The following is an 18,732-nucleotide window of genomic DNA, read 5'->3' as shown; positions in this document are numbered from 1 at the left end:
AACTCTTTATTGAAACAGACACAGATGACAGTATGGTGGTTACCAGAGGGAAAGGGGGTCAGGGGAGGTAGAAGAGGGTATAGGAGGGAAAATGGTGATGAAAGAAGACTTGATGTCTTCTTTCAAATGGGATGGTGAACACACAATATAGCATACAAATGATGTGTTAGAGAGCTGTACACCTGAAACCTGTAGTTTTATTAATCTGTCACCCCAATAAATTCAATAAAAAGAAAAAAAGAAACAATTAGAATTTTAGTATTTATAATGGCCCTCAGAGCCCAAAGAAATTCAATCTATTACCAGCCTTTCTTCTACAGAATTTAGAATCCAAGTACTTACCAGTATCTTCACCCCTTTTCCAATTTATTTCACTAACTTAACTGCACACCTAAACCAAGTACATTTATTCAAATATAATTATATTGCACTTACTCTTCTTTCATCAACTGATTTTGCTGCAAGAATCATTCCTTCCAAACATTTTGAAATGATAGGAATAACTTTGCGTTCTGAGTCTGCAAATCCTCTGTAACACTCACTGAGTTTAACAGTCCTTCGTTCATCCATTTCTTGTAGTTGCTAATAATCAGAAATTGGGGGTGGGGGAGAGAAGAAAAACAGATCTTTTTATTCTGAAGCAACCTCCCTCAAAAAAAAAACAAAAACCCTAAAGTTATACCCTAACAGTTATGAGTTGTTGATGCCTTTTAACAAGTGCTACAGACCTGTAATACTTAAAATTTGAGCCTGTTAAATAGGAGAAAAAAAATAACACTGGTTTCAAACCTTCTAAAAAGACATCCTACAGGCTACCTACTCCTTGACTCACACTACCTCCACCTTTCATTTTTCAGCCAGCAGTTTGTTGCTGTTACTACTTCCAAGAAAAGTTTCATTTGAAGACAGAATTTTGATGCTTCTTTTTCCCTTTTTAAGCAATTAGCCTAAAACATACACAAGTCTGAGATTTCTAAGCCCTTAAGTTAGTTCAAAATAGTTTGGAACGGGCACAAGAGGTAGAACAGAAAGCCTCAGGTCCAAGTGGTACATATACAGAGTCCCCACAATTCAAAAAGTCATTGGCACATGCCACTAAGAATTATGCTGGTACACGCAAAGCCAAACAATTCAGACATTTTATGAGACTTCCTACTTGCCAGCACTGACTTTTCCTTCTGCTAAGAAGCAGCTACACTGATCAGGTCCCAAACTCCAACAGCCTTCATGCAGTGTTTCCTCTTTAATTACTTCCCAAAGCCTGGGAATTTATTTTGAGGCCTGCAACTTCACAGAACTGTTCCCACCATCAAAAAAATGACAAGACTGCTCCACAGCAAGGTCTAAACAAAAGGCTCAAGTCCCAAAACACAAAAAGTAGTTGATCTCCAAGTTAAGGTCTCCCAAGAATATGAAGCGTTGACTGATAAGCCTAGAGAACCACCACAGGGTGAGGAGTAGCAGGACCGACACCCTGCATTCAAAGACCAGAATCTGATACCCACTCTAGCTCACCACCTCTCACTATGCTTTCTTTGTACTTCTAGCTTTCCTTATAAAGAAAAAAATATATATTTGGGCTGACACTCTTTCCACATAAACACTGCTCTCCTAGACTACTGCACTTCTTTCAATGTTTCGCTAAATCCCTTTTCTCTAATTTCTCTTCTTGCTAGAATAGGCAGTAACATAATTTAACCCTCATGGAAATTCTGTTGTTTTTACCTGAGCTGTTTGGAAACTGCCATCATCAAGTGATAATGGATGGGATTTAAACAAGCTCATTCCTAAATTACTTTTATGATCTGGCAGCTAGGAAGACAAGCAGGCAAAAATCAGGCTAGTAAACACACTTTACAAGATTTATTACTGCCACCTGAACTAATGCCAATGATTCTGGTATAAAAGCTACAATGATTCCTGTCAAAAAGCTACATCCCAATTCTAGGTGAGCCGATTACAGTACACAATTCCAGTGAATTACCCCTATGCCATAATACTTATTGCTACAGCATTAAATTTTATCTAGAAAATGTCATTGTTTTAGTGGACTCTCTATTTTGCTAATAATAAACCTATAGGAAAATAGGTGATTTCAAAATTAGGAAAAATTTAGTTTTCAACACTATCATCATAAAAAATTTCTTATCACCAATATTGACTAGTGAATCTAGAAACACTGATGTCTGAAATTTAAGTTTTACATTTAAAAAATAACTCTTCCAACTCTAATAAAAGATTAATTTCATATATTTAAATTTTACCTTGTATATCTGAGGAATCACTACATAGAAATGTTTGTGTTGTTCTCCATTAAAGTTTTGTAATTGTGCAGCATATTCATTTTTATTTTCATCAGCCATGTGGGTACGCAGATTCAACTGCTGTTTAGCCTAAAGGTAAATTGGTCCAAATCATTACCAACAAGAACAACAAAATCACTGCCACCTGAACTAATGCCAATGATGCCCGTATGCTGTCAAAAAGCTACATTCTTATTTCAGGGTAGCAGATTACAATATACAATTCCAATAAACTAAGAGCTAACATATCTTTCTAAAAGTTAAACTAAAACTAGATTTTTCCCTACTATTGCTATCATCTGAAAGTTAAGGAGACGTCTGCAGACATTATAGGCAGAACAGAGAGTCTCCCTACTGCAATGTTCCCTCCCTTTCTTTTACTGTAATAGTACCCCCCGACCTTTGCAATAAGCCATTCAAATACAGTTTCTCCTTACCAATTTGAGACGGTTAAAAAAATTAAATAAATGAAAACATTATGACTTGAAACAGTAAGCTTTTAATCAGAAGAGAAATACAGCATCGGGATTATTTTAAAATGGTTAAAAAGTTAGTAAAACATTTCTTTAAATGTGATACACTTATAACCAACTCAAAACCTAGCAAAAACAAGACGTACTAGAAGATCTTAAAGAAAATGTAAACTGGAATTTATATGATTTTAGGGTTTTTTAAGTGTAAAGAAAATGGAAGGCAAAATATAAATTATAGTCAACCCTTAAACAACAGTTTTTGAACTGCACAGGTCCACTTGTACATGATTTTTAAAAAAATAAATACTGTAAATATATTTTCTTTTCCTAATGATTTTAATAACATTTTCTTTTCTCTAGCTTACTTTATTGTAAGAATACAATATATAATACATATAACAGAAAATACATGTTAATCAACTATTATGTTATTGGTAAGCTTCCAGTCGACAGTAGCCTATCAGTAGTTAAATTCTGGGGGAAGTTGAAAATTAAATGTGGACTTTTGATAGTGCGGGGTCAGTGCCCCCAACCCTGAGTTGTTCAAGGGTCAACTGTATTCTTTTCCTCCTTCTACTTTTTCTTGTTCTGATCCTGCAGGGAATAAGGAGAAAATATACTAATGGCGGGCCTTTACACAAATGCAGACTAAGGTTTATCTGTATTTGAATATCCCAACATTTCAGCAGCATCACTCTGTCAAATGTTCTAAGATAGCATATAACAGTGGGGAAGGCAAAGCAGCAGCAGTTACAGGGGTGAACCTACCAATTATTATGTTACAGAACAATTACTATGGCCCAGAATCAATTAGTAAGTGACAAGAGAGGGTTCCATTTTCCAAAATCAATTAAGGAATAAACAAGCAAACAGCTAATATCACATCTGACAGTTTTACCACGTTTTCCTGCAGTGAAGTTGGGGAAGCACACTGCCCAATCCCCATCTGCATATCCCATCAACACACCTTAGATTTTCTAGCCTAGTTTGGAATAGGATAGAAGCCCATTCCCAACGGGAGTCAGATTTCCCTACGCATCTTGAAAGCAGTTAAGACATTAGACTAAAATAAATTAACACGTATTAATTACTTTCTCAGACCAGTATGTATAATTTAAAGTATGTAAGTATCTGTATAGTTTAAATTGAGATATAATGTATCTCTTGGGGAAACTCTAACATCAATATCAATACTGCAACTATTTTCCACATGCAAGCCATAATATTTGGATAACAAAATCAGTTTGGATTATTTCTTACCTTTTCAACATCTGCCTTGGTTGCATTAGTATCATTATCCAATCTTTCATAACTCTGTTGCGCCTTTTCTGCCTCTCTACATTCTCTTTCAAATTTCCTTTTACTCTGTTAAGATAATCAAAATATCACACTAAGAAATAAAATTAGATTTATCTCATAAAAAAATTTAAAATGTCACTGTGTATTGTGTAGAATTGCACACTAGAAGTAAAATTTTTCTAAATTACAAAAGAAATTTTACTATTATAATCAATCTAGGAGCTTAAATATCAAACATTATAGATTGTGAAGGAAAAAATCACAGGCATGACTAGTTAATATACATCTCATCTTTTCTCAATAAGAAAAAAATCATACACTTAAACATTTTTAATTATAGGTTCATCTTTAGCAAATTTTTTTGGTTTGGTGTTTTTTGCCTCTTTTGTATGTTTGTTTGGTTTAGCTGGTTAGTTTTAGAGCTTGCTTGTTTTTGTTTTTATTTGTTTGGTTGGTATCTCAGTGTAGCTTAGATGTGGAAATATCCCTCCCAAGTGGTTTTATGTTCTTTCTTACAGGTATCCCAGGAAATACTATCAGCCCAGAATCAGGCTCTGTTAAAATTTTGTATTCAATTCAAATTCCTATGACTTTGTAAAAGCTAATCACAACTGAGCCATGTGATAAATTCCATATTTCCTTTCCTGCACACTTTTCAATCCTATACTTAATGGCTTTTAAAAAAAAAATGTGCTCGGTTTCGATTCATGTTTCTCTTATTCAACCTTAGTTTCCCCAGTTCTTTAAATCTTTCTCCATTAATTCAAACACAATGAGAATTCTACCAATTTTATTTTCCTGATGAAATCTTTCCTAATGGCTTTTGACCTGCTGAAATCTGGACTGCTTACCAAACTAGGTCTATTGTATAGAGGTCATCTTGAGATTTCCCTTCACCAGTTATCCTGGGGATTCCTTTCACTTCTCCCTTGATTAGAACTTCCCACATTTCCAAGTTCCAAGCCTCCCTCCCTGTTTTTGGTTCATTTCCTTATTTCACTGAAACACATTCAGCAGTAGCTTCCTAGAAGGTTTGCAGAAGATAATTTTTTTAAGCCTCAATGGCTGAAAAATACCTTTAATATCACTTTTAATTGATAACATTTGGCTGGGAATGAAATTCTTGAGTAGAAAATTGTCTTCCTTCAGAAATGTAAAAAAGTACTACTCTACTCTTTTCTAGCTTCCTGATCCTTTGCATAAAACATGATTATTATCTGTTTTATTTTTCCTCTCTGGAAACTAATAAGATCTTTTCCCTCTCATAACTGTTCTGAAATTTCATGAAGATACTGTTTGACTGTGAATCTACTGTGCTGAACATCCTGAAAATTCTTTTCATCTAGAAACTCATGTGTTTCTGTTCTAGTGAAATTTTCTTGAATTATTTTTGTCTTTCCATTTTGTTTTCTTTTTTTTCTTAGGATGCTTATTATTTTGAAAATGAACCTATAGGATGAGCCCTCCTATATTCTTATATTTTCAATCTGTCATTTTGCCCTCCTTTCTGAAAGATTTCTTCAATTCTGTTGTTTCAAGTGAGTTTTTCATTTCTGCCGTGAAAGTTCTCTTATGTTCTTTGTACATTCCTTTTAAATAGTATTTTGTTCCTTAGTTCATGGATACAATATCTTCTCTAATATTTTTTAGAATATTAGTAATAGTTTGGGGCATTTTATTTTTGGTTTTTGGTTCCTATTTCCTTTCACAGTCATTGTTTCAAAGTTGCTTTTTTATCTGCAGATTATCTTTGGTGTTTACATTAGATGTTTTCTTTAAAAGTCTAGGGATCCTTGCCTATCTGCTCTCATTTAAAAAGCCAAATGAAAGTTCTACAGATGGGGTCTTTTCCTCTAGCAGGCATGTCTGACCCTCGGCCCAACCAAAATCACAAATTTACTTAAAACCTTTTTTTGCTCATCAGTTTTCGTTAGTGTTTGTGTACAGACAATTCTTCTTCATTCAGTGTGGTCCTGAGATGCCAAAAGGTTGGACACCACTGCCTAGGGTGACATGGCTAGGCAGTTTTCTTGGAGAAACTCTGGTATCCATATCTACTGGGCCATATCCTCTCAAGCTGGTTAGATTCCCCAGACAAGATTCTTCCAATTTCTTGCCTGGAAAATATACGCCTTGCTACCTATATTCTGAGAATTGCTCAGAAGAAAGCAGAGAATGTCAATATTTTCCATTTACCTAACCCCTTTATTAGAACCAGTTTTGAAGTCAATTTCTTGTCTTGAGGGCTATGAAACTATACAGACAGTGCAAATTTGAATTCCAAATCTAACTACAAGGAAGAAGGTTTAAATTTCTTATATGATATCTGTCTGCCTTCCTTTGACTTTCAGAAAGCAAGTTCCTCTAATTTTTCCCTTAGCTAGCAGGCAGAGTTCCACCTTTCATTAAAGGTTTAGTCCTTCAAAGTTTCAAATGTTATGCAGGAGTTTCAATTCCAACTCTCCCCAACATACAGAGCTAAAATCTAATCTGTTTCTGTATGAGAATTAATATACAAATCCTTAGCAAGGTCCTATAACCTACCACACCCCAAAACCTCTGCCCCCATTTTTCAAATGCCACTGTATCATTCATACACCTATTGCTCTGGCTACATTTTAGTTTACCCTTAGTTTCTAGCAGTTAGAGGTTTAAGATAAGCTCTGCTAAGAGCTTAAAAATCAATAACAACATTTTAGCTATTACATCTGAGTATTTGTAGCCAGTGGCTTTTGAGTTAGCTCAGTTCACTATATACCTAGAATCAAACATAACTATAATTTCATCAAATACATATGCTCAGAAATGTTTTATCAAATTCTTTAAATGTACTTACTATTTTGACTAGTATGAGCCATCAAATGAGGCACAATTTATTCAAAGTACATAAATCTGAATATGAATAATATACAGAATGTCACTTTCCTAAGATTAGAATTACATTTCCACATTTAATTCTCTGAAACTCAGGTCAAAGCTGTTTTCAAATTGAGTAGCTATAGGCTATTAATTTTGGTTCAATTCGAGGCTACTTATATACAAAAGTATTTTTATACTAGTTCTTATTATTAGTAGAAAAAACCTACCTAATAATTTCCTTGCAACAGCAAAAGAATCACTAGTACAATATTTAACATACTCCTTCCCTGAGACATACTATATCTTTACATGATATAGGAATATACTCCAGAAAAGATCTTCCATTCTTTTTTTCTTTTTGTTTAAAGATTTCATTTACTTATTTTTAGGGAGAGGGGAAAAGAGGGAGAAAGACAGGGAGAGAGAAGCATCAATCAGTCACCTCTTACATGCTGCTAAACGGGGACCTGGCCTGTAACCGAGACATGTGTCCTGACTGGGAATTGAACCAGCAACCTTTTGGTTTGCAGGCCAGTTCCCAATCCACTGAGCCACACCAGCCAGGACAAGGTCCTATTCTTCATCCTTTATTTGGCAGACAAATTAACAGCTACTTTTCCCCCATCCTTTCTTAGAGGAGCCCACCTTCCTGTATAGAGGCTAAAAATAGCCAATACTTGCTTCACCAGCCTCCCACAGCTAGAGTATAGTCAAGTTATCTAATCCTAGCAGAGACACCCATAAAGAAGTCTGCTGGGGACTTGTTTTCTGGAAAAGTTTTCCTTCCTTGATAAAAAGGGACAGTTACAAAAGATATGCTCCCTTTTTCATGCTTCTGTATGCAGCTGAACGAGAATGTGGTGCTTGGCTGCTTAAGTCAACTACTGACCATAAGGGGCAATCCTCAGGAAAAAACCCAACATGGCAAGATAGTAAAGTGAACATAAAGAAAAAAGCAGCAGCCTCTGTGACATCACTGAATTACTGAATACCTCTGAAACTGCTCCATTTTTGAGCCCTCTTCTTATGACTTATATGACCTATTTACTTGGAGCTGCCCAAACTGATAGACCTGGCTTCTCTGACGCTTCTATCCTCCTAATCTGAACATTCCTTCAAGATCTTCACATGCCAATCTCTCAAGCACGTGGTGAATCGTAAATGCCTGTGCTGCCTGTTTTGTTTTTCCTGGGGTTAATAACTGTGTTTTAATTTTTTTTCAATTTTCAATACTCTATCACTAATTCAACTTGTCTCTTCCAGTTCTTTAAATCTCCTCCATTACTTTAACGTGTTAAGAATTTCACAGTTTCATTTTCTTGATCAAGCAGGAAGACGTGTTACTAGGAAATGGGATCCTGCACGTATTTCTACATAATGCACAGAAACTATACTTGTCTGCCTCCCTCACTAGATGCAGGCTCCATGAAAACAAGAACCATGTCACATATACTTTTTACTCCCGGACCCAGTACACGTCAAGGGTGCCTTCAATAATGAATTGAGTTAAACTTACCTTATTTCATTATATTGTTAATGCCTTAAAAAAAATCTCTCCTACTTTTTTTTTTGATGTTTCTTTCTTATGGCTTAATAAATATCAACTGTTCTAAAGGCAAGTCAGCACATACTAACAGGAATGATTTGAGCCAACACCAGTTTTTAAAAGGACCAATGACTCATGAGTGTAGGAATCTATTTTTTTTTTTTTGTGCAAATGAAAACACAAACACACATACTCACTGGGTGGCAGATACTAAGGATGCTAGTTAAGGCAATTTAAAATTTAATAAATGTACATACTCCCTAAAAGTCCTGCTGAAACCAATTAAAAAGAAGAGCAAAACAAAAATAAAGACAGACTATTAATATACCTAAGAATTCTCAATCAGCACTGTTGATTAGAATCTTACATCAATGACAGTTATATAGTAGAGATTTTTAGAAATTTAGAAATTTTATAGTAGAATTTTTTTAAAAAGGAAAAATGGCTCCAAACAGTACATATATCCATGAGTTATTTAAAAGTCCTTTTTAAAACCACAAACTAAATTGATTAATTTAACATGAAAAAATTCCCTCCAGCTTAATTTTCAAGGAATACAGTGTCCACCATAAAAATATACAAGAGTAAATTGCTTGCTAATCTGAGGGTTCAAAAAGAATATTAATCTTATACTACAGAACAGTATTTAGTAGAGCATTTTAAGTAAAGGAGACAATGTTCCATGTAGAATCTTGTTCATCAAATAACTGTATGCCAGAACATTTTTTTAAAAAAACCATATTAGCAAGTATCCTTGCAAAATTTTTAAAGAAAATATCATTATACTATTATAATTTTGTCCAACCGATGGAGTATTTTATTTCCTACAAAGAGATGGTCTATGACCAGCAGCCTGGTACCAGGAACATTTACATTATTACAGAATCACTGAGCTAGAAGAAACATTTCATATAATCTAGTCCTCTCTTCATTTTTCATATATAAAAAATAAAGTCGCCCTGGCTGGCGTAGCTCAGTGGATTGAGCGCGGGCTGCCAACCAAAGTGTCACAGGTTCAATTCCCAGCCAGGGTACATTCCTGGGTTGCAGGCCATAACCCCCAGCAACCACACATTGATATATGTCTGTCTGTCTGTCTGTCTGTCTCTCTCTCTCTCCCTCCCTCCCTTCTCTCTCTAAAAATAAATAAATAAAAACTATAAAAAAATAGTTTAAAAAATAAAGTCAACAAAAATCAGGTGCTAAGTAAAAGACAGAACTAGAAATCTAAGTCCTTTCAGTATCACTCAACTGGTCTTCTAAGACATATATCACTGTTCCCTATTACTTCTACCCTCTACCAATATTTTACAGTATAGTAACTAATACAAAGTCAAAAAGAATCTTCCTAAATTGTTTACAGATATCTGAATATTACAGAGTTGGTACAAGTACAGAATCCAAATGATCTCATTCTCTAGTTATACACGTCAAATTATAAATAATACACTAAGAAATATTAAGCTCAAGTAGATAAAGCATAAGAAAATGTAGGACTAAACAAGTCTACAAAATTTTATGTTAACCGTGAAAACTGTAACTCACATTATCCATCTGTTTCCAGCACATGTCGAGATACTGCTGAGCTTTTCGTCCCTCTTGAAGATGCTGAAGATCATAACAACCAAAAACACAGAGGAAACAAAACAAAGATCACATTTAAATAAAGCCTAAAGTCTCAAAAAGTTTTTCACTTTATTTCTTTCAAGATACTAATTATATAACTTTATCAAATTTAATTAAGAGATTTTAGTAAAGCAAAACTCTCTAAAATATTTTTAGGGAATATTATTTGAATACTTTAAAAATAACCTTTAAGACACATACCATCTTTTAGAAAATACATGACTGTCTTGAATAGGGGGTTGACAATCATTTTCTAAAAAAGATCACATAAATATTTTAGGCCTTGCAAGCCACGTGATCTCTGTTGCAAATATTCAAATATTCAACTCTGTAATGTAATGCAAGCAAAAGCAGCTAAAAGCAAAACATAAATGAATGAGTGCAGCTCTGTTCCCAAAAAACTGAAATTTGAATTTCACAATTTTCACATCGTAAAATATCTTCTTTGGATTTCCACTTCAATTATCTAAAAATGTATAAACCAGTCTTAGCACATGAGAACTACAAAACAAAAACAGGCAGAAGACTAGACTTAGCCTGTATAGTTTACCAAAAGGATCACTAATTAACAAGAGTATCTAGCGGCAATTTTAGCTACAAGAAATACAGCGAAATAGAAAATCCATTTATATTGAATATACATTATTTTTAAAAGCAACATAATTACTCTGTGTGAAAATGTTTCATATCATTGTAACTAAATAAAAATAATTACCATTTTTCTTTCTGTTTTCAGATCATGAGCATATCTCATTAATTCACCATAAACTCTGTGCGCCATTTCTTCTGCTACTACTTCTCGCTGTCCTGCATAGTCGTTTAACTCGTTAAGGATGTTAAAAAAGGCTACACACGAGGTAAACCTGACAAAAACATATTTAAAAACAGTGAAATTTATTTTAATTTTCATTACAAATGTGTTTTGTGAAGTATGGATTGAGCCAGACACTTGACAAATTTTAACATACTCAACCTAAATCTTAGCTACTAGCTCTAAATTAATTTTATAAGGAAACAATCCTGCATTAAGTTCAAGTTGTAGATATTTGTGTATCTTCATGCAGTCTTAATTTATAAATACAGGGATATTTGGGGCCAAAAAATAATAAGAATACTACCTACAGGCTCTTAAGGCATACTGAAATCTCTTAAGTTTCCAATTGGCTGCCCTGAGCTTGGGAATGAACTTGGTTGGATTCCTAGACTTGGAAGCTGAACCTGTTGCAGAGATGATGTGCTTGTTTTCCAGGACAAAACGTGCCAATTATACCCTGCAAATGCATCTTGATGGCTGACCTACAAAAAACTTTGCTATCAGCTCTGGACATAGCTGCCCACATCCTGAATGGAAGTGAAGGACCATTATGGTTGGCACCAGAGAGGGGGAAGAAGGGGCAAAAATAAGGGCAGATGTGTGTGCAGAGAAGGAGAGAAACAAAGAGAATCACTGTATTAAAACGTACAGATCTACTCTGAATATACTGCCTGAGCATACTTAAACAACTGAAGGCAAACAGCTCAGACAGGACTGCATTAACACCAAATGTGAGTATCCTAACAACTGACATTATACACAAAACTGTGTGGTTTAAGTCCAGTCTCTCTGTTTCTCCATTTTATAGCCACATATCCCTATTTAAGACTGTTACAAGCTCATAGGCAATTCCTAACCTTTTACTTCAAGGTTCTAAAATTATGCTCCTTTTCACTATCCCTTTAAACCAGGCAGCCAAATTATTTTACTATCTGGAAGAGTAAAAGCAGGAAGCCAACCAGCTGACATCTACAAAATTAAGTATGAAAAAAAATATTCTTTTCTTCTGGATACTAAATAACTCAGGTGGGGTCTTAGTCCACACCTTACTTGGAAATCCATACATCAACTATTCTAGAAAACTATTATCAAATTTCAGTATTAAAGTATTTATTCATACAAGAATAAAAACCATAGCTCCCTCTTTCATAAGCACTGACTTTTTTATTAAGACAAACTTTTTAGATTTTTTAAGGTTTTATTTTTATTTGTTTGTTTGTTTGTTTGTTTTTAGAAAAGGGGAAAGGAGAAAAAGGGGGGAGAAACATCAATGTGTGGTTGCCTCCCAGGTGGCCCCCACTGGGGACCTGGCCTGCAACCTAGGCATGTGCCCTGACTGGGAATCGAACTGGTGACCCTTTGGTTCACAGCCCACGCTCAATCCACTGAGCTACACCAGCCAGGTATTAAGACAAACTTTTAAAAAATCTTTATTAGTGTTGCAGGTTCAATTCCCAGTCAGGGTACATACCTGGTTCACAGGCCATGACCCCCAGCAACCGTACATTGATGTTTCTCCCTCTCTCTCCCTCTCTCTCTCTCTCTCTCTCTCTCTCTCTCCCTCCCTCCCTCCCTCTCTCTCTCTCCCTCCCTCCCTTCCCTCTCTAAAAATAAATAATAAAATCTTTTTTAAAAAGTTTTATGAAAAAATTACAACATAATTATTACTTTACTAAACAGACATTTTTTAAAAATTTAATATGCAATAATAAACAGGTATATAATTTACCTTGGCTCTTCATCCTTGGAGGAACGTTTGGGACAGTACTTCTTAACCAAATTTCTATAGAAAAAAATTTTTTTTAAATTTGTAAGAAATACTGTTGTTGAAATTGAATATTCTAAAACTTTATAGTTTCATTAAGAATTTAATTATATAAAACAATTAAGAGCAATAATGATCATCTACTATCATTAACATAATATATGTTCATTACTTATATTTTTAAAAAACACTGACACCAAAGAAAACAGTCTAAAGTCATCAAAAATTCAAATCAAGGTTTGAATAGCTAAATTATATCTACAAATGCCTGCTTTGCACTTTAATATAATATGCTTACTAGGTGAAATAAATCTCAGACTGGCTTGTCTTAAATACAAGGTGACACAAAAGTAGGTTTACAGTTTATAGTAGAAAGACATGTTATTTTTTGTTTTTATTATATAAGTATAATCATAACAATATGGTTGATCATGCTATCAAATTTAAAAGGAGGTAACTGGTTTTTTTCCTGCTTAGCAGAGGAACATACTTGCACTGCAGGCAGAGGAAAAGGAAAAGGGGAAGGAAGAAAAGGAGGGAAGAAGGAAGAGAGGGAGGGAGGGAAGGAAGGATATTCACAAAAATTTGCCAATCATCCTATACTTTGTCAAGTTTCTCCCACCATAAGGTGTTAAAGTCCTATGGATTCTACTTCCTAATTAATTCTTTTTAAAACTTTTCATGATAATTTTTATAAATAAAAAGGGGAAAAAGTACACAGGAAGAAGCCCCATCTTCATACTTTTTTACAGCTTTGGATCCAGATGTGTGAGGACAGAATAACCGAAGCTAATGCAACATCTTCCAATCATGAATGGGAAGACCAAGAAATTCACAAGAATGCTTACAGCCACTAAGCTCTAGAATCCTGTTTCCAAATTTCTTGTATGAGGACTCTTACTTGAAGGTCAGTGCTCCTATAGAACAGCTAAACAAAAATAAACAATAGAAAACCGTAGCAAAAACTGGGATTCTGAAGAAACTTCTACAATCAAGATACACATGTAAATAGGAGTCAACATATATGAGGACAATTAAAAAAAAAAAAAAAAAAACTACTGGTGACCCTGAGAATGAATGTACCTGTTCAGAAAGACTCCTGGTGGCTTTCTGAGCTCAAATTTAGAAATGGATCCTAGCAGACATTGCTAAACAGGGGCTTCTCATGAAAGCTGAACTTCAGGAAGAAGACTGCACTGGGTTCCTGCTGGCTGAGCCAACCCTTATAAAGGAGTTCCTAGAATCCTATTTCAACCAAAGCACTGAGACTTTCCCCATTTAGCCACAGATGTACATCTTCAGTGACCAGAGAGGTTCTATTCCAACCAATCAAAACAGTGCGCTTTCTGGACCAAACTGTGAGAATTTGGAGTCCTCACTGGCATGAAAACAAATGAATCAGAGACCAGGACCAATAAAAGTCAATCCCAATATTTGTGTTGTAATTCTTGGGAAGACATATTCTCTTTCTGCTGAAGTTAAATTAATAGGCATAATCCTAGCCACCATGTGGGAAAAGGCTACTTCAAAATTTAATCAACAGAAAAACAAGCAAAACCAAGAAAAACACTTTCTTCCTCTTAAATTTTTAAAAAAGATTTCATATATTTATTTTTAGAGAGGGGGACAGAAGGGAGAAGAAAGAGAGAAACATCAATATGTGGTTGCCTCTCGTGTGCCCTCTACTGGGGGCCTGGCCCACAAGCCAGGCACATGTCCTAACTGGGAATCAAACTGGTGACCCTTTTGGTTTGCAGGCCAGCACTCAATCCACTGAGCCACACCAGCTAGGGCTCTCAACACTTTAATACCCAGATCCCTGGACTTGATAGTCACACAAGCCAATACATTTCTTTGCTTAAACCAATCGGAGTTGAGATTCTGACCCTTGAAAAAATCATGACTACCATAGAGATTAACCAAAAGTCATAACATAGCTTAAATATGACATAAACAATACTAATTTGAACTCTAGCTTCTAGGAGGAAGAACACATATATTGCAAAAGGAAAAAAAAGAAAGTAATTTTACCTTTACCTTTTGAACATGTGGTTAGTCCTTGGCAATTTTTTAAAAACACTCTTGCCTCTCTTTATGTGAAAGTCACCTAGCTATTAATAACTCTTCACAAATCCAAAGTCTCCAGAGTTCTCAGAAACCATACATAAGCCACTAAAGAGTCCACCCAAGCCAATCCTGACACTAGAAAACTACAGCACATTCTAAAATGTTCTTCTGGTATTCCACCAAATCAAAATTTCTATCCTAGAAAAACATATGTTCTGAAAAAGAGGTACAACAAATTATTAATTAGTAATTATTTCTAGGGAGAGAATCTGGGAAGGGACTTGAATTTAAACAACCTGGCCGGGTAGCTCACTTGATTGGAGTGTTGCTCCGTACACCAGAGGGTTAGGTTCCATCCCTAGTTGGGGATTTTAAGAGGGGCAACTGATTGATGTTTCTCTCTCATATCAGTGTTTATCATGTTTATCTTGCGCTCTCTCTCCCCAACCCTTCATCTCTTTCTCTAAAAGCAAAGATATCCTCGGTGAGGATTGAATAATTTCTAAAAAAAGAATGCTTTAAACTGTTACAATGATCATACAAGGTCTGCCCAGAAAAAGTCCAGCCATTGTTAATATAACAAGAACAGTTTGCACAACATCAATGCAACCTGGCAGCCAAGGAGAGTGGACTGGAATACACATGTGTGAACAATGACAACTGCACTGTACTACTAGTCAGTAGGTGGGGTAAACTCCATTGAGTGAGCATGTGTACTGTGTGGTTGTGGCATTCAAAATGACTGAGTGAACAGAGCAACGGATCTGCATAAAATTTTGCATTAAGCTTGAACAGTGCTCAACAAAAACCATTCAGATGATTCAGAAGGCCATAGCTATGGGCACCTGGTGTTTGGCAGCTTCACCACAACAATGTCCCTGCTCATGCATCATGTCTCATGCAGTTTTTCGGTGAAACATCAAATCATCCAGGTGACTCAGCCCTGCTACCACCCAGATTTGGAGCCCTGAGACTTCCGGCTTTTCCCAAAACTAAAATCACCTTTGAAATGGAAAAGATTTCAGCCACTGATCAGATTCAGGAAAATAAAACAAGATAGCTGATGGCAACTGGGAGAATTGTGTGTGGTCCCAAAGTGCCTACCTTAAAGGGGACTGAGGTGCCACTGTCCCATGTACAGTGTTTCTTTTATCTTCTTTATAAATGCCTCTATTTTTCATATCACATGGCTGGATACCCCGTCTGGACAGACCTCATATACTCTTTTAGTATTGGGGGGCAAAGGGGGTTGATAAAAGATGATAAAAACATACAAAAAGAATTTATCTCCTCAAAGCAGCCAATCTCAGTTGAGCCTTCTAAAAAAAATCTAAAGTCATCAAAAATTCATATCAAGGTTTGAATGACTAATTCGCCCACAAATCCCTGCTTTGTATTTTTAACATAATATGCTTAATAGGTCAAATAAATCACAGATTGGCTTGTCTCAAATACAGGGTTCAGCAAAAGTAGGTTTACAGTTGTGAGTACATGAAATAGTTTATTCTTATATTATTATTTATTTATTATTGTTACTATAATACAACCATAAACCTACTTTTGCCCTACCCTGTATAAATCATTTAGTGTAAATCATTTAGGTTCCTCCAGAACTAAAAATATGTTAGACAATTCATCTCTCTCAAAAAAAAAACCTGTCCTTAGTATTATTTCCCCCAGGCTATTCTTTTTTCAAAATCTCTTCCTCTCTACTAAGTCCAAAGACTCTCCAAGTAACCAATTATATTAGCAGTTTGTATGTAAAATGTGCTTTTTAATAGAGTGTTATAAATCAGGAATTGAAACAAAGTTTTATACACATACAATGTACATATTGTAGACATTACAATAGATGTCATAGATATACTGGTACTTTATTTTTATTTACTTTTTTTTTAAATCCTCACCCAAGAACATTTTTTTCATTGTTTTTAGAGAGAGGGAGGGGGATAGAAAGGGAGAGAGAGTAACACTGATGGGAGAGAGAAACATCAATTTGTTGCCTCCTATGTGCCCCAACCAGGGAATGAACTGCAACCTAGGTATGTGCCCTGATGGGGAATCAAACCCACAACCTTTCAGTTACAGGATGACACTCAAACCAACTGAGTAACACTGGCCAGGGAATGTTGGTGCTTTATTTTGATGTGTGTGTTTCATCCATGTTTTCTAAGTACCTTAGGATCATGCACTCTGAACACGAAAAGTTAACACTGCATCTTAAGTGGTCTGAGAGGCTTCTAAATGTAATGGGCTTCTCCAAAGACTACAGTATTCTACATATACAACTACCCTAATTGTATGTGTGATATTAAATATACCATACTACTTAATTTACATTTAAATTGTTGATTTTAATCTTTTTTATTCATTCTAGTTTTGTCACATTTATATTTTTTTATGTTTTACTGTTCAATTACAGTAGTCCCCATTTTCCCCCCATTACTCTCCCCACCCCCATTTCCCACATTCAATCCTCCCCCGTCCCATTGTCTTTGCCCATGGGTTATATTTATTTTTGGTTTTAGTGAAATTATTCAATATAAAATATTTTTAAAAACTTAAAATTTTAATTTACTTTTATTAAAACTGCATTTTTACAGTTAAATAATAGAGTATACTATCTCAAAATATTTTAAAGGCTGAAAATCACCTCTATATATTTTTAACCTGTCATCATTTGAGGAGCTCTGAGTTCTAATTACTGTTTAACAGGTGATCAATATCATATTTATTTGTAAAATGGAATACAAATTACACTATTTCTTCTGGCAAAAGGGTAATATTAGATACCTAAGACTGAATATTATCCCTTTTCTTAAGTGCCCTCCCTATATATAAGGGTTAACAGGAATTGCCAAATTAATACAAATGGTCTTATTTGTGGGGCTCAGTTAAGTGATCCAGAAGTAGAAAACAATCTAGCTGGGGCAAAGAGTTTTCTTCCTGGAATTTTTAAGTCTTTGGACCCAATACAGCTTTGAGGCCAGTATGAGAGCTGAATCTGAGACATAAATCTGGCACTGTTGGTGACTGTGTTTTTCAGCCATATGAAGAAAGCAGCCTGCACTGAAAGAACAAAGCCAATCCACCAAAAGAAGGCAAAAGAGAAAGACAACAGCAAAGGGCTCTGTGTTTCAGACACTGACTTTTCTCCCAGTGACCCAGATGCATCAATGCCTCAGGCTTTCCAGCAGCGTAACTATTCAACTTCTTAAATTCAATTAAAAATCAAATCCATAAAAAAATTTAACACAAATTTCTCTTACTAATAAATTTCCCACTATATTTAAACTACCTCAAAATGGGTTTTCAATCACAGCCATGAACCTTTTCTCATATAGTGGAAAATTAAATGTAGAAGATATCCACATACAGGCACCACTCCCCACTCATAGACTCCACACCTCACTCCACTCTGACATGGCAAAAATGTCCAGCCCTACCAAGTGTCACATCAAGTCTCTGACTGCTGTTTTCCAGAACTATGCTGAAAAGGATGGTAATAGCTGCAAACTCTCCAAGATTAAGTTCCTAACCTTCACAAATACAGACCTGCTGCCTTCACAAAGAACCAGAAGAACCTGTGTCCTGGATAGCATGCTGAAGAAATTGGACTTCAACTGTGATAGGCAGCTATATTTGCAAGAATTTCTTAATCTTACTAGCAGCATGGCAATTCTCTCCATGACTCCTTTACCGGTTCCCAGAAGTATACCTGAGGAGCTCTTGGAGCTGACCTCCAGACCCAACCCTTTTCCTTCCAGCCTCCCGATCATCATCATCTCAGACCATGCAAAACCTGAGCCTAGCACACCCACCACCCCATGCAGAACCCTTGTGCTGGTAGTAATAAAACATTATTGTTTTATAAACACACACATCCAAGCTATCTACATACAAGAGAATGAAGTTGCACCCTTCCTTATCTTATACCACGTACAAAGGTTAACTTAAAACATAAGAATACTATAAAAACT

The 18,732-nt window shown here is 35.4% G+C and overlaps 1 protein-coding gene across 4 annotated transcripts in view; it reads right to left on the bottom strand.

The window, feature by feature from the left end:
- The window catches only part of FNBP1L (formin binding protein 1 like), a 107,184-nt gene that overhangs the window by 23,081 nt on the left and 65,371 nt on the right, over positions 1-18,732 (bottom strand). For all 4 annotated transcript variants that reach the window (XM_028514079.2, XM_028514077.2, XM_036026439.1 and 1 more), the window contains 6 exons: positions 12,650-12,703; positions 10,822-10,969; positions 10,026-10,088; positions 4,037-4,141; positions 2,265-2,393; positions 436-582 (listed from right to left, as the gene is read on the bottom strand). In XM_028514079.2, coding sequence (XP_028369880.1) covers positions 436-582; positions 2,265-2,393; positions 4,037-4,141; positions 10,026-10,088; positions 10,822-10,969; positions 12,650-12,703 — 646 coding nt within the window. The remainder of the gene's footprint in view (positions 1-435; positions 583-2,264; positions 2,394-4,036; positions 4,142-10,025; positions 10,089-10,821; positions 10,970-12,649; positions 12,704-18,732) is intronic.

This window comes from Phyllostomus discolor, chromosome 5 (genome assembly GCF_004126475.2).
Source record: "Phyllostomus discolor isolate MPI-MPIP mPhyDis1 chromosome 5, mPhyDis1.pri.v3, whole genome shotgun sequence".
NCBI classification, from domain to species: domain Eukaryota; kingdom Metazoa; phylum Chordata; class Mammalia; order Chiroptera; family Phyllostomidae; genus Phyllostomus; species Phyllostomus discolor.
Note: the sequence above shows the minus strand (reverse complement) of the source record. Positions and strands in the feature narration are given on the sequence as shown.